A 21,378-nucleotide genomic window follows, 5' to 3' on the forward strand; every position below is an offset into this window, starting at 1 on the left:
AGTGTTTAACTGAGCAGTGATTGCCCATGAGTGACGGCGGCCTTCATTAGTTTGTGTGGCCTGCCTGGATATTGTTTGCTAGCAGCGTTGCTGTCTCTTTCTGTTGAAGCCTTATTGTTGCTTTCTTTGTTGAAGTGGTCATTACCACTTTGGGTTGACCTCCCTGATTTCTCATTAAAGCAGCGGTGCTGTCTCCTTTTGTTCTTGCCATTTGTATGATTATTGAGGTGTTTGCCTACAATAAAGATCTATTTTATGTTAAATACCTCTGCCTGGCGTTCTTTTCATTCCACCTGGATCTAACTGTTACTGTCCCCCACCCTCATCGCCTAGACTTTTAAGTGGGGACGTAACACTAATCCTTTGGTCGCAGCCACTTCCTCTTGCAGTGGTGAAATTTTGGCTATAAAAAGAAAATGTAACCTCTTTTGCTTTCAACATTAGCTTTAAGTACATTAGACGAGACACTGAATGATAACTTCTGCTTTAAGAACCCTCAGAATTACACAATATTTTTAATCACCAAAAGCAATATCAATAATCTATAATCGACAATTTAGCTGACTTTTTAATTGATTCTTATTTTATTCTTTGGAATATGTCTGTTATGCAGCTGAAATATCTGGTGTAGTATATGAGGAGTGTTGCAGTTACCTGTTGCCAGCTTTGCAGGGCAGTGTCTACAGTGTGGATGGCATACTGGCTGACATTAAGTGCCACTGGATCCACAAACACATTCACATCAAAAGAGGTGTTTTGGGGGCAACAGGTTGCTGTAGCCTGGGCCTGAAATACAAATGAATATCAACGTTTGGGGAAAAAAAAACTTTTGTAAAGACGGAAGAACTATGTAAAAAGCTGAGCTCAACCTGTAATAGACACGGCTGTAGAAGCTGAAGGTGTGTTAAGTTTCGGTACTCCAACAGCTTGCAATCTAGCTGAGAGGAAAAACTGAACTCCTGACAATGACGTGGTCCGTAGCTCCACTGTCGCAAGAAGACTCGTGGCTGCCGAGCACCTATCCCCATGAACTCTTGCTCTTGAGGTAACTTCCGGTCTGGCAGGAAGGGATGAAGCTGTCGAGATGGAGCTGGAGGAATGAGAAACATAATTTTTTTTACTTAATATACTGAAACAAGTAACAAAGATTAAACATAAAATGGATTAATATAAATCAAATCCACATGTGAACAGATGTGAGTTTTAAACAAGAGGTCAATTAATTCCATTAAGCAAAAGGACACTTAAGCTGTCAATCAAACAGAGGGCTGCTAACAGATGATATCTGAGTGTACTTTACTGCTACCATGAGAGATCAAACACAGAACAAGAAAAGGTAGAGTTTTTTGGAAGTCAACTTCTCGAACACCTAGGTAATCCCTCTTACTAAACCCAATATACTTCAGACTTGGAAGAGATTTTGTTTTGATATATTACAAATCTTACCTGTACCCAGCTGTTCTAGGTGATGACAGAGGTGAACTTCCAGGTGTGCTAGTTGCAGGCACACACCCAGGGACGGGACGAACCAGGGTGCAAAACACGAGTCCACTCGGGTACAGGCTGCCAGTGCAATCGGAGAGACCAGCTGATCGCAGGGTAACTGGGACCCACACTCACTATCCGAACTGGAAGGGAAATGTTGATAGAGAAAGCCGACAATATTTACAAACGATCATTAAAGAGACTGCAATAAATGAGGAAAATTTTAAACTGACAGCGCCCTGTGAATATAAAATGATTCCATACGGAAATAATATCGAGAAAAATATCCTAATATATGACTGGGATTCAGTACTTGACAGTTTTAAAGAAAACAGTAAATGATTTTCTATCAAACTTTGTTTTTTTAAATAACAAAAGCAATGGCCCAGCTGTGAAATAATGGTCACAAAAAAAAAAGAAAAAAAAAGGAAAATCAATGGACTTATTAAAATAATCTGATTCTTATTAAGAGTGGAATGCTTTTGTGTTTGTGTACAAATTGTGTGACATCCATCTCAGGAAGCACACTGAGACCAGCCATACAGTTACTGAGAATTCAAAAAAAAGAAATGAAATAAGGTGAAATGTGAAAGATCTTCCTCGCTGTTAGGAACATTATTACACATGCAGTTTCCAGGAGAAGCCCTCCGTGGACATTAATTGCATGTCATGGTTGATGATGTTGAATGGAAGGTAATTGAAGTGAATGACCATTTGCTCTGTAATTTGCTGCTACCATGATCCACCATAAAAACTCCAGCAGGAAACGCTCAAGACCTGAAAAATGCTGGTGCAAGCAGAGCACTCCTTAAAAAGATAAGCATCATATGTTGACAATTTTCATTACTTCCAGTTGGCAGGGCAGCCAAGTTATTTTTCTGGTGGAAACTAAAGTAAGGCAGATGAAACGAGGGAGTAAGGAAAGGGGGATCAATTTTGATCAAAAAAGACAAATAATTTAAACATAAAGGAAATGTAGTGTTCGGAATATGATTGTAATGAAATACAGATGTATATTTTGCTTTACACAGTATCTGGTCCTGAAGATTTTTTCTGTTGCTTTTCTTACATGTTTTCTTATTCCTTGCTCTCTGTTTTGCTCGAGCTCTCTAAGCCACACAGAATGTGGGCTCGGCAACGCTCTTCCGCTAAAAGTTCCCTAAATCCCAGATGGAAGTAAATAAGGGGAGAGAAAAAGAAAAAAAGATTAAAAGAAAGAAGGAAAGAAAAAAGAACAAAAAGAAAAATCGATGAAGGTCGGAAGATGTAACAGTAATGAAAAGAGGAAGCAGTGGCAGGGAGTAAAAGCACGCTCTTTGGGGTGCTATAGTATCTTGCAAGCCTCGTCCAACTCATCCCATCCTAGCTCAACCCTGCCCAGCCCAGGCCAGGCCAGGCCAGGCCTAAGAACTTATGAGCCAAAGGGGGCCTGACTACTCTCGCTTCCCGTGAGCTTCCCCTCGATTAGATACACTCAAGGTAAGCAGGAAGGAATCCGGATGGGCCCTGACAGGCACTTGGTGTGCTGGGAAATCTCATTAGGCCGATCTGAACGCCTTCCAAGCCCGCTCCCTGCTCCTGCACACCAGATGTGGGGCGAGGGATACATTCTACTTCTTTGTGCTCAGCAGCCTGGGTGCACTCTCCTTCTGTTTTTTCTCAAACAGGACGGCACACGGTCTGTAGGTTCACACACATACCAGTGTGTAGACATAAACACGCTCTCATATGGACAGTTAAAGCAAAATTTCCTCACCTCTGTTCATCTCCATCTCCATTATGATTGAGTACTATCCTCCACAGGTCTGAGGCCACCAGCTCCTTCTGCTGGTTGGTGAGGCTGAGGCTGGGCAACTGCAGCTGGCAGGCACAGCTCTCTGATAGGCTGAACTCCCGATATGGAACAAAGGTTTGCTGGAGCTCATCCCAGTACTCTAGACTGCATGGTACCTGAAAGCAAAGTAAGTAAAAAATATAGTAAATATATGTAATTATATATATATATATGTGTGTGTGTGTGTGTGTGTGTATCGTAGCGCTTGTAGAAATTGAGATTTCTGGAACTTTCTGGACTCTTTAATCATTCTTTGCTTCCTGTTGCCCCCATACAGCCAGCCTGCATGTACTACTCACAAATTAAAACTATCGCAGGTAGTTCAGAGCTTTGACAAAACTGTGAGGAAACACATTTCACAATGACATCATGAGGACCTATATAACCAACAAGGCTTTTTCGAAACCCTCTGGGTTTCCTTATAGCATTACAGTTATACTAAGCAATTTTCTGTTAAAAATACTAACTTAATTTCTTATTGTGGCTATTGAATTTGGGCACACAATCAAGTGAGACCTTGCTATATATACTTTTTTCCATTGCAGATGAATGGGTGTTTATTTATACAGTGCCAGATCACAATAACAGTCGCCTCAAGGTGCTTTATATTGTAAGGTAGACCCTTCAATAATACATACAGAAAAAAACAGTCATATGACCCCCTATGAGCAAGCACTTTGGTGACAGTGGGAAGGGAAAAACTCCCTTTCAACAGGAAGAAACTTCTGGCAGAACCAGGCTCAGGGAGGGGCGGGGCCATCTGCCAGGACCAGTTGGGGTGAGAGAAGGAAGACGGGACAAAAGACATGCTGTGGACGAGACCCAGAGATTATGACTGAGGGTTAACAGTTTAATCTCTTGGTATTTGTTAAGCATTACACAGTTGGCTCCTAAATCCCTACACACACTAGCTGTTTTTCATACTTTTGGGAAAGTTTAGTCTGCTATTATGGAACAGAACAGTTGGAATTTAGGATAAAACATCCTTGATTTAGTTATGTACTATAATAGAGTATGGAATGAACTATAGGTGAATGAAATGTACATTGCTGGGTTAAGCGGTCCCAATAGATACAGCCACGCCCAGACTTAAACTAATTAATCATTTGCTGTGAGATAACAGGTAACATTTCTGTTCTGTGGATCCCCTAGCTGCGCATTAAGCTACGGTAGTCTGCTAATCATTAACCATTGATTCTTTACTGACCCTTAAAAGACATGGGGAATCCCCATCTCAGAGAACAAATGAGCAAGTGATTTTTTTTTATGGCATGTGCATTTCAACCTTGAATTTTACTCACTTCAGACACAACCGATCTTTAATCTCTCGTCTAGTTGGAAAAAATGACAGCGCTTTGACCACAGACCACCAACACAGCAAGCTGACAACTCATCTCCATAACAACATTTCATGACCACAGCATAACTAAACACCCAGCAACAGCATGCTGCAAGACGGCCATTAGCATTGAAGTCCTGGAGCCGTTTCTCACACTGAATAACAATCAGTTTTTGAGTGTTTTCACATTGAGTATCATTGATGTGATGACTGGTAGGGCTCCATTCATTCCTCTCACACTGTACCAAAATTAACATAAAGGTGTCTGGTACCCTCAGCGAAACCAAGCACCTGCAGATATTGGCTACTGATGGATCAGTAGTGGCAGCGCACTGAACGTGAACACAACTGAGGAATGCGTGTGTATGCTTTGGGTGCATTAGTACTGTCGGTGTGCATATGTCACATAAGACAGTCCACTTGTTTACCGGAGGCATGAAACTCCTGAGACAATTACCAAACTCCTGGAACTGTCAGCAAGTTTGTGTGTGTCAGAAACCTTGTGCTCACAAAATGTGTGCATGCATCCATATATTCATGTGCAGGGCTGTACTGTTACAGAGGAATGGATGAGGTAACTGTAGCTTACATCATATAATCAATGTCACACAGGTTTTCCTGGAATCAACTTCTCATAATTGCACCTGACAGAGTTGTGCACCCGCAACCCCCAACGCTGAGCCACTGGAGCGGAAACTCGCTGAATCTCCACTGAGAATTCCCTGAAATGCATTGCTAAAACACCAGGCGTGCTTTTTTTTCACCTGTGATATTTTATACACATGACGGCATGCAGAAAGGGATATATGAGGTGTATATATATGGTACAGTAGAATACATTTGAATGGTTGAATGTACGTCATGTTCCCCTTCACTTGCGGTGCAACTTTGGAGGAACGTCGAGATGAAATCGATAACCAAATCCAAAAATGTCAGAATGACGGAAAGAGGAAAAAAGGAGTTTTCTTAATGTGTAAGTTGAACATCTGGCACTTGCTTTCAGGAGGAGAAGGCACCTATGTATAATTCAAGTGGATTGTGTATATGTGTTCAAGAAGAAAACGATGTATAATTGTACATATGAAAGAGAATATGCATGTATACGTATGTGTATACACAGGTGTGCGTTTGTATGTGAGCGTATCATACAGTCTGGGCAGTGTCAGTTTCCGCTGCCTGATTGTGTGTGTATCTTATCTGATAAACAACATGTAACCCTGAATAGCTGACATTCCCTTGGCTGCATGGGTCGAGATTGTGTTTTCCACAAGAACTCGACAGAGTAGGCCTGGCACCACGACCGCGGGCAAAACATACGCCAAAAAACGATCTGCTATCCTAAATTCCAACTTAATGTTCCATTTTGGGTTTGCTTTAAATCCGTGAGAAGCTACGGTACTGTGCAAAAGTCTTGAGTCACCCCTCATTTCTTTATATTTTGCTTCCTAGAAACCGCACTTTCTTGTAGTTATTTAAGATGATCTTGAGAAATGGTTCTCTAGTCTTTCTGAGAGACCTGCAAAGTTTGTCCATTTTCTGCTTTTTAAATCATTTTTAGTCCAGTCCTTATGCAGTACCTGACCTTTTATTTTGGGTTGAGACATTTAAGATTGACCCATGAATCACCTAATTATTAAAAGAAAAAGGCAACTGACTCAAATGATGAATCAGTAACAGAAAACTTAACAAGACCATTTTAAATTCTATTTAGGCACTTGGTTTTTTTTATTGCAAAAACACACAATTTGTTTGCATTTCTTTAGTTCAATCTATGAAATATTCTAAAGATAACAAAGTTTGACAGAAATAAAATAATACCACCAATAAGATGAGTGTTGGTAGCTGGAAACTTGGTACATATTCATGGCACATGGTGTGCAGTATGTCCTTAAAACATCTGAGGAAACTGAAGAAATAGAGGATAAGAAAAAAAGAAGAGCCAGGCCTAAGACACTATCTACAGCAGATGAACTGTATCTAAACATTTTCTTGTTAAGAAATAGGGAAAAAAATCTAGCAAAGATCTGAAACAGGACCTGAGAGATGCGTCTGGATTTTCAGTTGATCCATCGACTGTTTGCCAAAATCTCATCAGTAATGGTCTCAGTGGAAGGGTGCAAATCCAGTGAGAAAATGCTAAGGTATGCCACAATACACAAGAGAACTGCACTGAAAATCAGTGGCAACAGGTCTGATGGAGTGATGAATCCAAATTTGAAATTTCTGAGTCAAATCATTGTCAGTATGTAAGGAGGTGGTCAGGCGAGAGGTACAACTGTGAGTGTCTACAGCCATCTGTAAAACACAGGTGGGGGATGTTGAAGGTTGTGTTAAAATTAATGGAAAAGTATCATCTGATTTTGATGTTACTGGAACGTACTCTGATTGGCATCGGTTTCACACTGCCAATGGAGTAAAAGCATACCTGGACAGAACAACACACAGTGAAACCCTATTAGTCATGGGCTGGCCTCCCTAGAGCCTGGAGCCCAATATTATTGAAGCAGTGTGGGATCATGTTGATAGAGAATGGAACAAAAGGCCGCCAACATCCAAAGAAGACCTCTAAATATCCTTTGTGAAGCCTGGAGAACTATTCCTGAAGACTGCTTAAAGAAATGACAAGAAAACTGCCTCAGAGAGTTCAGACTGTGTGAAACAATAAACATGCTCATACCAAATATTGACTTTCAAGCTTGTTAGACCTGTATAAACTCTGCTTTTGCCTTATACAAAAAAGTGCTGTATTTCCATGTATGTCTGCAGATGTTTCAATAAGTCACTGCAACCATTTCAGATTTTCTTGGCTAAAAAGAAAGAAACGTGACTCAAGACTTAACATGTAGTGCTTAACATGTAGTGTTGTGCAAAAGCACAACACTACATGTTAAGCACTTTTTAAAAACTATTTACAAATGTTATATTCAGAAGTGCTGGCAGCATTGTGCATGTATGGATGATATTTCCATTCATATAATTCACCTTTGTTTCTGAGAACTCAGGACTGTTCTCCACATGATTGTACTTCTCTCAGTCTGACTGCACAACCACAATTTCTCTAAAGGTTAACTAAAGGCAGCCAAACTAAAGCAAATACACAACATGCAGAAATTAAGTCAATTTCCATCACCAACCCAGGTGTGATTGCTACAAATTCTCAAGTATGTCTGTGCAACTGAAGACTCCCTCAGCTCGCTCTGGGGCCGTGGCTGCTGACATCCACAGCCATGTCTGCCATTACTTTTATTAACAATATCAACAGAGCTATTAGGTCTTCTGTTATTTCACTGATGCCTATATGTCTAAAAATTCCACTGCTTGCTACCTCTTATCAGCCAGCAGACAAATTGAATTGACATCAGCTTGAACAAATGTTTATTCAAGAGATGTAATAAAAATTGTAATGAAAATGACTCCTGCTATGCTGTCTCAGGTGGGCTGATATATGTTAACATTAATCAGTGTGGAAAATCAGGAATAAGCCCATGCAGAGATCTTCATGCTCACTCTTTTTTTGTGTTTTTACTCTATTCTGCCAAACTCTTATAGGGGGACTGGAGATTTTAGTGGATGAGGTGCAAAAACTCCAGATCAAATTAACCACATGGACAGTCTTTTATTTTTATAGTGCATTAGCTGTGACTAATGCAGGTCCGCTTGAGCACTGTCCTGCTACAATAATAGTTATCTTGGCTAAAATTCCACCTCGCTATTTCTGGGTAAATGTGTCGCTCTGAAGTAAAATACCCAGTTGAGTACCCTGGTTTACCTTCCAACATTTCTATTCATCGGAGAGAACGAGTGCATCGGCGGAAAGGGCGTGTCACAGATGTGAAGCTGATGGTGGACCTGTGTTTCATATAACATTAACAAAAACAAGTTATGGCTGAAGGTTGGTGGCTCAACTCAGGCTGCAGTGTTTTTATGATACCGCTCGCAGGCCAGAGGGGCCACGATGGCATAACGGAGGCCTGCTGGGACATGAAAGGCTATCCCCACAACGCCATGCACGCAAACAGCAGGGGAGCAGATGGTGTGATTTTTTTAATAAAGTCAGAGTAATTTGGGCAACTTCCTTCAACAGAGAGTGGATGATCACAGTAACACAATTGCATATTGTGAAAAGTCGGCATGGACAAAAGGCAATTGAATGAGACAAGACTCTGTTACATTTACTTTACTGGATGCTGTGTCTGAACTCAAACTTTTATTCTCTGCTTTAACACGCTCCATCTCCTCCAGCTCCCCTGAGCTGGGGTCAAGCTGAATCATAGCTCCTGTGTTTGCTCCATGGTTCCCAGGCCCCACAGAAGCAGGAGGAGGGGAACACGAACAGGATGGACAGAAAAGAGAGCAAGACGAACACCTGCTTATGATTCAGAGAACTGACTGCATGTAACAAGAAGGTGACAATGAGTCACCTTTCTCTCTTATCATCGGTTCATTGCTTCGGCACTCTACAGGTGGGAACCTGTGGATGCTCCATTAGGGATCAGATGCTTTTCAGCGGCAAGAGTCCCCCCCCAACCAACCACCAAATTCTGACATTGCTCCCCTTCAACCGTACGTAAAAACAGCTCAGGCAGCAATTTGACTTTGAGTAATGGAAGGAGGTTTGAATTCCCCCTCTGAGATACTGGAACCAGTTGGGAAACCACAACTATTTAAATGCAGGAAATCTTGATTTTATAAAATGTTAATATGATCTGCTCTGGGGACAAGCGAGCAGCAAGGCTCAGAGCAGGAGCCCCCCCCCCCCGCCAGTACAACCCTTCATTTATTCTGAAGTGCAGGGGAAAGTGGGGAAGGACTAAAGGAAAGGAGCAAGGGGGGAGTGTGACAAAAGGGGGGGGGGGGGGGTAGTGAGAAAAACCGATCAGAAAACCTATTTTTATTTTGTTTACATGCAGTCCTCTGTCCACCTGCTATGTTTAAAAAAAAGAATTACTTCATAAATGACAGGGAGGAATGAACACAGCTTAATGCTGACTATCACTCGCCCTTAACTACTTGTTTCTTTTCTTTCCCTATGCCTCTCACTTTCCATTTCTCAAAATCTATCAGCCTCCATCTCTGCATAGCCACATGGTAATTTTAGAGGCCTGAGAAATTATGACTGCCTTCTCCCTCTCTCTTTCTCTCTCCTCAGTCTTGATGTAAAGTAAATGAAATTCCTTTGGAATACAAACTAAGCCATTACTGTGTTTTGGAGTTTTATGGCTGCATTTCCGTTCCCCTCAGCTGGACTTTCTTTCTGGTCCTGGGAGGAATTAAAAAAGCGAATTAAACGAGACTGCTGATGTTTCCTAAAAGGCAACGCGTTACCATTATGTCACTGGGGCTACAATCAATCAAACCTGGGACTGCAATAACTTTGGCTGATGACCAAGAACTTCAGTTAAAATAATAACCGTAAATGTAATTTATCTGTAAACAGATATCCAATATCTTAGAATTACTTTCACGTCTAGTTTAGCAACAACATATTTAGCAGTGTTCAAAAACGTACAGGAATAGCGTTTAACACCGAATTTAAATCAGTTTAAACAAACAAACACATTGTGTGTTATGTCCTACATTTGTACTACTACCAGCAGCCAGACCCATTGCTCTATGAACATGCTGCAGCATAGTTTACATGGATGACACAAAAACAGCAGAGAGACTCATTGCTTACTTTTTGATCCTTTACAGCTGGCTCAGCAGTTTTACAAGTTCTAGTCCTTTCTAATAGAAGACAACTAATGTTGCACAATGTGCTTTATAGATTTCTCTAACTTGTCAAAAGCAATGGCTTCCATTGCTTTTCTCTGCAGATGCTGCATCAAATCCCCACATGAAGGAGTTTTAACAACAGTTGTGTGCTTGGGGCCTCCTCTTTTCACCACTATCCCTGCAGTAGCCTCAACACCTGATTCCTTTTAACAGACTTGTCAGAAGAGATAGGACCATGCCACATGACAGGGGAAGAGGAGCAGAGTGGAAGATGTGGAAACCATATGTTCATCAACCACTGGTTCCATAACTCCTGCTGTGTAATACACACAACTCTAATACACATGTCTGTAGTCACAGGCATTATCTTTTACGTACTGGCACAGGCATATGTAGTAATGCAGACGTAAATGCATGCTTCTTATTGACATCATGCATTTTCTGTGCACAGGACACATATGTGTAATAGTAACACGCATTATATTGCAGAGTATACATCAGGAAGGACGTACAGTTCATTTTTGCCTGCCTGTCATTTCCAGCAGCTGCTAAATAATCAACATCCTCTTCTTTGGAGTAGAGAAAGTGTAGCATTGTCACACAGATCCTCTCACACTGAGGCTTCTGTAGGCATTATCAGAACTGCAGAAGACACCACCCCCTCTATGGTCATATATATATATATTTCTTTAACCCCCTTTCACTCAATATTATTTCCTATTCCTCCACCCACAATAACCCCTCCCCCCAATCCCAACTCTATCATCACATCTTCCTCCAACTCTCTCTCCTCTACACACATCAGCTCCCTCTAATTCTCTACTGTAACTCAATATGTGGCCAATCAGCTCGAGGGTTTGCTCAGGAGTTTTGCTCATTACAGACTTTACAGCTGTGGGGCCTCGCTGAAAGTCTGACATCTGCAGCACCTTCCAAAATCTTTCCTCTCCTGGGCCAGCACACATAAACAGACAGAATCGGTACTGTAGGTGAAATGGCTATGGGAGTTCAGGAAAGAATGTGAAAGATAAAGAGAGGAGATGGGGAGATGAGAAACCTATGCTGCAGCCGGAGAAAAATAGGAGAAGGAAAAGACGAGGGCATCCAAGCCCAAAGCTTCAAACTGAATAAAAAAGCTAAAAGCCAGTTGGGAATTATTTTGTCATAGTAAAACTTTGTACACTTACAATGTTATAGCCATCAAGAACTAATGCTAAACTGTTGTTACAATAATGTAATCTTTGATCGGCTGTCTGTATTTATGTACTTGACCCATCCTTGCATCATATTTTGAGAATCTAGTGGTAGATCATTTATCAGTCGCTATACAGCTGCTTCTCAGTCACACAATTGAATTTAAAACCACAATAACAAGGCCATTCAAATAAAATCAGACCAAACACAGATGGCTTTGACTGGGCTAAGAAGAGAGGGTGACAAAACATGTTTTGCATGTTCTGTTCCCACAAATTCTATTCCTAAAGGAATGGTCAAAAATATAAATCCAACCGACTGTTGCAATGACACTATCAGGCACTAACAAATGTCATATTTCTGTTTCAAGAAAAAAAAAAGAGAATATGGAGGAGGATGCAAAAGACCACAATTTGGGATGACTCTTTTCTTTAAGAATGAAAAGTTGGAAAAAGAGGATGGGGAAAGAGAGGATGGGGAAATGAGTGATAGGAGGAAAAGTGGGATGTCCTGTCCCCCACTGAGGCCCCGAAGGCTCGGTAGCTACTGCACCCTGCCAAAATATAACCTCATCTGTGCTTTGAGACACCTGGCTATTCACACCAGAGCATGCACGATGACTTCCACAGCTGTCTGACCATGTATTACATGTTTGGAAAGACAGCAGGGGTCTCTGTCATTCAATAACATGCAGTGTATAGGAGTTCTCATGACTCATGTCAAGGGAATTACAACGCCCCCCCCCCCCCCCGGTCCAGCTCTACGACGCTTTATTTCCCTTTTAGTGCAGGTGATGTTAAGCAAAGACTACTGGCAGAGGTGTGTGGATTCTCTCCTAATCTTGCATCTTTGTATGTGACTATAGCATCTGCACAATGAGCTGGACCATGGATTGGTTAATGCATTACTGTTCTTTGCTTTTTTGGAGTTTTGGAGTAAAGGCAGACATATAAGACATATACTCTCTATATACTATGGAAGGGACATAATATAACATAACATAAGATGAACGGCTATGAAAAGAGAATGCAAATACTAAGTGCCTTATACCCGCATTCTCTCTAATGGCCACCAGGGGGTAAAGCCTGTAGTTGAAAAAATATTTCTGGTCCTGTAGAAGTCTCTAGGAAAATGTCACTTGCACCGACCTCTGTGAAAAACCTTTCCTGGTGGGTTTGTGGGCTCATTGGATGCCTATTTTGAAAACTTTGGTTATTCTAAGTATTACGCAAAAGGCTATCTTTTTGTTTGAGAACGTTACTCGTCAGATCTGTTTTCAGACCCCGGACGTCATTTTCTACCTGCAAGACATCTCCCAGGTCTGCAGTGCTGATCTCAGGGTCTTCTGTGGTGTTGAAGGGAACAGGTGTTATCCTGACAAAGGTAAGGACACGAGGTTCTGGGTATCTCCACAACATCACCCCTGGGGTATCGTCTGTCTCGCTGTAAAACACCACCTCATGTGGACCTGGCAGTCTCTGTGAAGCTGCGAGGAAAGAAAACAAAAGAAAACAAAACAAAACAGGATTTTATTTAATTTGTCAGTGATTTTCTGTTGTGGTTATACTTCAGAGCAAGACTTACAGACTAAAAAGAGAAAACACATGACGAGTAACAGAAAAAAAGTGGCAGAACTAAAACAGCAAAAAGTAAACAAAGGGCAGAAATTGATTCTGGGGCAAAAACCCGCTGATACACTGAACTGAACAGAAATCCGGTTTAATTATAAGAGTGGCCTCTTTCCCCCCTGAGATATAGGTTAAAAAAAGCATTCTTTGCACTTTTTCTCCTTTTGGTTCAAAGGGACTATATTTAACTTGCATCCATGTTTTGTGTAGCAATGTTTGCATGGTTATTTGTACTATGGTATCTGAAACTACCAAAACAATTTTGCCTCAGAAATTGCTGTGGATGTTTCCATGCTTTCTGAGTGTTTATATGCATAAGGAGCCCTTCATAAACATAGTGGCTAAGTAAACATTTTTGCTATTGAGTAAACGGCCATTGATTGAACCACGCCAAGCACCTGCAAAAGCTGGAGAACGCTGGATCTAAACCTCTGAGTGGTGTTTTGACTCACTTTGTGGCTGCTGCTTGGGATTCAAGTCCTTTGGAAAAATGTTTATTTAAAAAAAAACAGTCAAGCAGAGAATTTCTGCTTTGTTTGGTTCCAGGGCTTCACAAGTTGAAACTTTTGGTTTTGTATAAAACCATTTCTTGTCTGTGCTCTCTTAGAGGTGGACAGCATATTGTTCTCCAACAAAAAGGGCAGATGAAAGAACAGGCAGATACATTCATGAGGTTTTGCTTTCAACTGAGAGAAAGTGGGTTAGAGACTCATTCTGCCCTCGTTTCCACCAAGCTTTCATTTACTCTTCCTGTCCATCTACCCCATCTATCCCTGTCAGACCTGGGGAGCGGCACTTCCTGGTCTCTTTGCTCTGGGGCCCAGTTGGACAACATGTTGCAGACAGATTGTCCTCTTGGTTCTAGTTCACTACTGTACTTTTTTTTTCTGCTTCAGCCAGAATATTAAATGCATCAAAGACCAGTTGAACAGTGCAACAAACAAAGACTCAACCACAGCTGACAGAGTGGACGGTTGGTCTACAGCCAGAGAGAAGTTTGATCCTCTGTGTATAATGTTGCTGTGTGTGTCTACAGGACAGCGCACACAAAGCACAAAGAGAGGGAATAAACACCATGTTACTCAGAGTGGAAACAGGCAGACATGTCTGATGAAACTTCTTTTCACACAGGGCTTTGATCTGACTTTGATTTAAGTCGATGTGTATCTTAAGTGACATCTCACTTTGTCACAAAAGCTCTTTTTTTTAGTTTGTCCAACTCACTTACACGAATATATGAATAAACAGCCATTGTTACTGTTTATCCTATGGACCGAAAGTTATCAAGAAACAATTACTACTATTATTATTACATTTCAATCTCTGTTCTATGAGCCGCACATCATCTCTACATCAGATCAACATACAGCACATTGACATTCACCTGAGTCCTGGATATACTGGAAACGTCCTGTGCGTAAGTCATCTGAGCTGTGCTCTGTCCGAGGAGAGGGAGAGCCTGGAGACGGAGGTGGCTGGGTGTGGCAGGCCTTGCCTTTAGCACAGCTTTCAGCTGAATCCCCTTTCTGCAGGTGGAAGTAGGCACGGAGGTGCTCCTCTATCAGCTTCAGGCAGTTCAGGTGTTCCTGGCCCCAAAAGACCTGTTGTTGGGACAGAACAAAAAAGGTGAGATGACTGGGAGAAAGGATTAAAAGAGTAAAAGGGGAGTATAAGGAGCTCCAAATAGGGAAAAGTCGAAAGAAGTTAAATAACAGATGGGCATGAGGATAAGGCTACATGTTACAGACTTCTGGCTCTTCCTTGAAAAGCTGCATCAACACTTTCTTTTCCAAAACAGGAAGAGAAGGAGTCAGGATTACCCTCATCATAACCCATTCACAACCTTACCAACATTACCCAACACAACCTTACGTCTTCCCCACTTATCCGCGGCATTCCCCTTCCCCTGTTCCATCAAAGCAAGTCTGCCTGGGGTTTGGACCAAGGACCAGGAATCTCTGAGTCAAAAACTCTGCACACATGGAGCTGCCCGACTGCTCGGCCGCCGCTCACTAGCTTTGCAAGGGTGGGTTATGACTAAACTCTTAAAAACAGGAAAATTTGGGGATTTTTTTTCCCCCAAAAGTTTTCGGAAAGAGAGCACGAAAAGAAGGAATCTGAGGGAATTCCGGTGGTTTTCGTACAGCACTTGATTAAAACACCACAAATGCCAATATTTGCAGAGGGAAATGTATGATTACGTATTAAGTGTTGAGTTGCGAGTGATGTTTCTGTTTGTGGGCACGCAATAAGAGCATTAGAGAATCATTGAATAAAAGGGGTCAGGGGGTTCCCCCTGAGCGAGTAATGTGGAATAATACACTTGTAATAATGTGCTCAGTCAGTCACATTGAAGAGGGACTTTTCAGTGTGGGCATTATGTAACTTGTGACAGGAAAAAAGCCACACATATTCTCCCCCACTTCCCAGCCTCTATTAATAGCTTTTTAATATTCCACCACTTAACCAGTAGATATGACTCAAATGTACAGTGAAATTACAGCATGTAATTTCTACTGTCATCGCTTCACTCCAAAGAGGACAGAAGCCATGGTGAATTAAAAAGGAATATCAGATTCAAGAGGAGTGTTCAGATTGTGAGAAGCTATGATGTGAGTGGGTGTCAGCATATAAATGCTGTATGGTTTAATTTGGAAACCAATGACAGTTAAGCGGATGTTTTAGTGGGTGGTAGGTCTACCTTGAGATTAAGACTGGTGTTGAGCAGGAAGAAGCTCATTAAAACATTTACAAAGCATTCTTCAGAGAGACTCATTTCCATCAACTATCGCTGTGCCTGATAATTAAACCTATACAAACCTGCAGGAGGCCTCCCTTCAGGTCTAGTAGCAGTTTGGGGGGGCCGGGCTCGGGTCCAGGGCTGCCACTGTGGCGACACCAACGAGCCTCTAAGGAACTGCTGCAGGAAAATGGTCCCAACAGTACACGGCTCCGATCCTTTAGTCCAGTTCTCACCAACACATCTTTTACCTCGAGCAGCACAGAGGCGGCCTGAATGGCATCTTGGAACACAAAAGAAGTAGCAATAAATGTCATGCACAGCACAGGGCAGAACTAAAGAGAGAAAACAGAAGGTAAAGGATAAATGGTTTGTGGGTAAAGTAGAAGCAGGCGCTCAGTAATTCTACAATGGAAAAAAGGACAAAGGTTCAGACAAATGGGGAAAAGTCGAAAATCAATCCTGGTTTCAAAGTGAAATATCGATACCTCTAACGATGTATAAAAACTAACACTGTTCATTTGCAACTGGGCCAGACGAAATTAAAAGACACAAACAACCGAACCTCAAATATCAGCTGCACAAATGCTTGCCTCTATGTTTTTGCACTGGTCAATTACAACAGTCTGGCACTGTGATAACAGAGCAGCAAAACATACAGTGCAGTTACACCAACCACATCCTCCTGGATATTGTGCTCGCCTGATGTTAATGGCATAAATACTTGGCTCTCTGGGGACGGAAACAACATTACTCTTGGCTCGGAACAGGCATATGTAAATGCCTTGGACCTCGTGTTCTGTGTGCAGATAACTAGCTAAACTATATTCAGTGTTAAGCCACCAGAAACACTGGGATTAGACAACATCTGGGTGTAAAATTTACAACACAGAAACATTAGTTAATATAATGGGGCTCCATGAGTTCATTTCATGGACAGAGGCACACTGGGGTATTTGAAACAGTCAAACTAATCTGAAACTGCATATCTTTGTCTTTATATTGTAAATTGCTAAAGTAAAAGGTTTAGCAGGCACGTTACAATGAGAGAAAAGCCAAACACCCACTCACCCTGTAAGCCCCAAAGGTAGCAAAAGCCCCAGCTTAATAAGGAAAGCTTGAAACATCATCTGTCCTTTCCATTAAAACTGAGACGCATCATTGTGGTCACAAGCTCTCCTGAACTTGTAGTTTTGCTGCCATAACTCACTATACATGACAACAAGCTGTTGATGTGGGAGGGCTGATCAGGTCAGTTATAGCTACAGCAGTGGCAGCCCATTTGGAAACCTCAACACTGGATGACTAATAATGCCCTGAGAAGTGGTTCTTCAAACATGTCTTTTAACTCGAGACATTCTCACTCCAGCTGACTTGGCTGTTAGTCTGGGAAAGTCAAAGAAAGCAACACCTGTTTCTGCGTCTAGCAGGCAAAACAGTTTTTGAACTTTGTCAGACCGTTTTATATTTCTTCATAAATGTGACCGAAAACATCATCGTTTTTTCACACAACACCTAAAAGCCAAAGAAAGAAGGAATACAATTAATGAAATGACATAAAAATATTACTCAGTCATTTATCTGTTAAGGAAAATGACCCAGTATTACACATCTCTGTGGAAAAGTATAAGAAACTCTAGTTTTAGCATTCAATTTTACGGTAGATGGGAATTTTTAATTGGTGGGAGAACAGTCAGGTGGGAGTGGGCGCTATGGTGAATGAACTGGGCTTTGAGGAAGTTGAATCATAGCACAAACACAGGAGATCGCTAAGGACTTCAGGAAAAAAAAAATTGTCAATGGTTCGCCAGGATGGAAAAGGTTACACAACGTTCTCTGAAGAGTGTGGAATCCACTGATCGGCAGTCAGACAACATGTGTACAAATGAAGGGAATTCCAGGGCATCGTTACCCTTCACAGGCATGATCAACCATGCCAAGAGTGATGTGGGAGATCATACAGAAATCCCTGGTGGCTTCTAAGTTGCTAAAAGTCTCTCTTGCAAGAGGTCATCAATGCAGCATCAATGAGGAAGACAAACCAATGAGGAAACCAAAGCTCTCCAAACACAACACTGCTCCCTACTTGCAATTCACTAATGATAATTAAGACACCCCAGAAGGCTGTCCTGTATAAAAGATAGCATTTTTGGTTTAAATGAGAAGCCTCAGGTTTGGTAAAAAGGAAACACCGCACTGCAGCACAACAACCTTATTCTATCTGTGAAACAAAGAGGGATGGGGTTTGATTTGGGCCTGTTTACTGGATCTGGGCCAGGATGGCTCACCATCATTGAAGGAGCAATTATTTCTCAGAAGAAAGTGGTTCATGCAGCGATGTGATGCTTAGCAACAAAATAGTTAAAAAAGATGAAAATGATGCCTTGGAAAAGCAAAGTCAAAGTTCTGACCTTAATCCAACAGTTCATGGGAGAAAAAAAACAATGATGTTTTGCACATTAGATGTGGCTAATGTTGCTCAAAGCGGTGTTCAGGACTGATCGGGAGAAAGGTTTAGCTGCAGTTATGAAAGAAATTGAAAGCAAGTCTTCATGCTTCAAGATATTTTACATTTCAGCAATACGGAATTCAACCCAGAACTCAGTGGTTCAAAACTGGCCATAGGTGCCAATGTAGGATAAGATCTGGGAACAGCAAAAGAAATATGATTCATATCATTTTCACACTCAAACAGTTCAGTGAGCCCTGAGGTCCCGTGAACAGGGACACCGTTATCATGGAAGACAGCAATCCCATTAAGTCTCAACATAACATAAAGGCAGTCAGAACAACTGTGCATTGAACTGCAGTGATACCTCTTTTTAAGGAAACAAGTAGACATGCAGCAAAAAGCTGCCAACAGCATAACAGAGGCAATGTATGGTCAAACATTCAGGATTTACCTCTTTGATAATACAAGCTGTTTAAAACATGGTAAACCCTTTGTTAACTCAGAATTAGCACCCAGAAATAACATCAGCATAAGTATGTAGAAAAAAAACGCACTGTGCATGACATGATGTGTATGGAGCAGATGGCAAATTACACAGTGTTTGGATTGGCAGGCTACACTATCGATACTTTTCCATAAAAACCACACCAAAAATAAAACTTTTTATTCCTTATATTTGAAAGCTTTAGGTAAAGACAGCCTACTTGGAGCTTGCGGTTCACTTGGGGTAAAGCAAAAAATAAATGGGGGTTGAAGGAGAGATGGAAAGGCATATGAATTGGGGGACTGGGGAAGGAGGTGACAAATGAGGAGATGAATAGATATAGACACGGATGGTGGGAAAGAGTGTGGAGACGAGAACAGAGGATATGAGAGAGAAAGTGAGCTATGATGTGATGAAGATATGACACACAAGGATACTCAAATCTTTCCAGGCTTGGTCAACTGACTAAGGAACATCTTATTCAACATTAAAGTGCAATAACACAACATGGGGTTCCAAAGAAAGACAACTTCTATTGCATAAGACAATCTGGGGTAAAAGTTAAACTGGGATGACTCATTTCTTTCAGGAAAGACATTGTTGATACAAGTTGGCAGCTTACCTGGTAATATCTCCTGGTGCCGTAGCACAGACAGAGCTTGGCTATTACTTACTCAACTGTGGACAATGGGTTTATTTTCATGGCTACGATTTATTACACAGTTCAAGGGAACTCCCAAACTGGGTTGTTAAGATGAAAATCTTTCATGAACACTTATGTATAAAAGCACATTTAGGTTAAGTGCAGTCACACATAGGCACATTTAGCAAAGTAGAGCCGAATGCCTACATCCATACAGATGTAAATCCAGACGTTTACCATGCACAGCCAGGTGAACAAGTGGAAATAAATACACACACATGCACATAGTCGCACGCACAGAGTGTGTAGCAAAGCATTTCCTCCCGTCTCACCATGCGTCATTTACAGCCCGGTTGACCGCAGCATCCTGATGTTAAAGCCAGCAGCAGCAGCAGCCAACACTTTCAATAATCAGCCTAATTGGGAGTGGTTTTAATGAGGGGGAATCCCTTTCTTTCTCCATCGCTAACTCTGTTCTTGCTTTCATGCTGAATAATAGTCAGAAGCACATTTCTTCAGCCTGTTCCCATCCTTGCCTTTGCTCTTTATGACCATATTACCACTATGTAGGTTTGTCTCCAGAGACAGCAGACAGCCCAAAGACATTACGCAGCCGGACTGTGAAATTCTGCCATAAGACGGAGGTAACATCTTTCAATACTGGTGAGATGATTTGAAATATGGGCTTTGTATAGCATATATGCAATATATTTATAAATGATGAGTATCAAACACAGACAAAACCAAACAGTGACACATTGGGCAAAGAAAAAGACCAAGAGGAGAAGAGAGAAGTAAGAACTTGATTAATAAGGAAGTAAATATAGGTGCACAGGCAGCTGTTTGGACTGTCTTGATCTAAGACAGGGCTGGTAAGAGAGGTGATCAATAAGGCCAGTGGACAGATGTCAGTGAATCACCTCTGCCCGATGTACACATACAGTACATCGTGGTTACAAATAGGGGAAAACAAATTAAGAAGTTGAGTAATACTTTTTTCCTTCACATCTAAAATAATATGCCATCTGGTTATTTATTAATTTTGAATAAATAAACCATTGAGCCCTAATTAACTATACACATAGCACTGGTTTTTATATATCCCCTTAGGTGACTGCTAGAAACACCAGAGCTGTAAAACAGCTGTAACAAGTGAGGAACAAATACACAGCTATAGTCCATGGATGCATGTGCATGAATAACTGTGTAATTGTGTTAAATTATTAGAATGGAGTCAAGATAATAAACAAAGCCCATTGAGAATTAATTTGGATTTCTGTACCTTACACACACACACACACACACACACACACACATATCTACTGCAGGCAAATGCACAACCTCTGACACTTGAGGAACCAAGTGGGTGGTGGGGAAAAGGTTGGGTAGAAATCTTCCTGAAGTGAAATACATCTCTGGCAAACATTAGATAGATTAGATAGGATCGGAGACTGATTTACCATGTTGGTTTCTCCCTGGCAGCCGTTATCTGACCACTGCCTGGCTGATTTATACTCAGCGACGTGCTGGTATCAATTAGAAGAAACCTAAAGGAGTCATTACATAACCAGGAGAGGCCCCTGAAGACCTTCTGGGATGGTAAGAGTAATAGGAGTAATATACTGTCACTCACCACAGAAATACACTACTCACTCACCACAAGACCACTATAGGACACTAGAGGAAACTGGTTTTGTAGCAGGGGATGCTATCGGCCAAAATAGCTCAGTGCAAAAAGCTGCACGTCAGCCAAGCCATTACAAATAGAGTAAATATGGGTTCAATGAGAGCTGCAAGGCGTAAGCAGATCGTGTATGCAAGATATGCATTTATTCCAACACTAAATGTAATTTCTCATATGAAC

At 41.4% G+C, this 21,378-nt stretch overlaps 1 protein-coding gene across 2 annotated transcripts in view; it reads right to left on the reverse strand.

Annotated features, from left to right (window-relative positions):
* The window catches only part of vps13b (vacuolar protein sorting 13 homolog B), a 301,375-nt gene that overhangs the window by 49,027 nt on the left and 230,970 nt on the right, over positions 1 to 21,378 (reverse strand). For both annotated transcript variants that reach the window (XM_026183458.2, XM_026183460.2), the window contains exons 39-45: positions 16,016 to 16,218; positions 14,580 to 14,796; positions 12,869 to 13,053; positions 3,242 to 3,435; positions 1,447 to 1,628; positions 870 to 1,090; positions 655 to 786 (exon numbers count right to left, since the gene is read on the reverse strand). In XM_026183458.2, the coding sequence (XP_026039243.2) occupies positions 655 to 786; positions 870 to 1,090; positions 1,447 to 1,628; positions 3,242 to 3,435; positions 12,869 to 13,053; positions 14,580 to 14,796; positions 16,016 to 16,218 (1,334 nt within the window). The remainder of the gene's footprint in view (positions 1 to 654; positions 787 to 869; positions 1,091 to 1,446; positions 1,629 to 3,241; positions 3,436 to 12,868; positions 13,054 to 14,579; positions 14,797 to 16,015; positions 16,219 to 21,378) is intronic.

This window comes from Astatotilapia calliptera, chromosome 11 (assembly GCF_964374335.1).
Source record: "Astatotilapia calliptera chromosome 11, fAstCal68.1, whole genome shotgun sequence".
Lineage (NCBI taxonomy): Eukaryota > Metazoa > Chordata > Actinopteri > Cichliformes > Cichlidae > Astatotilapia > Astatotilapia calliptera.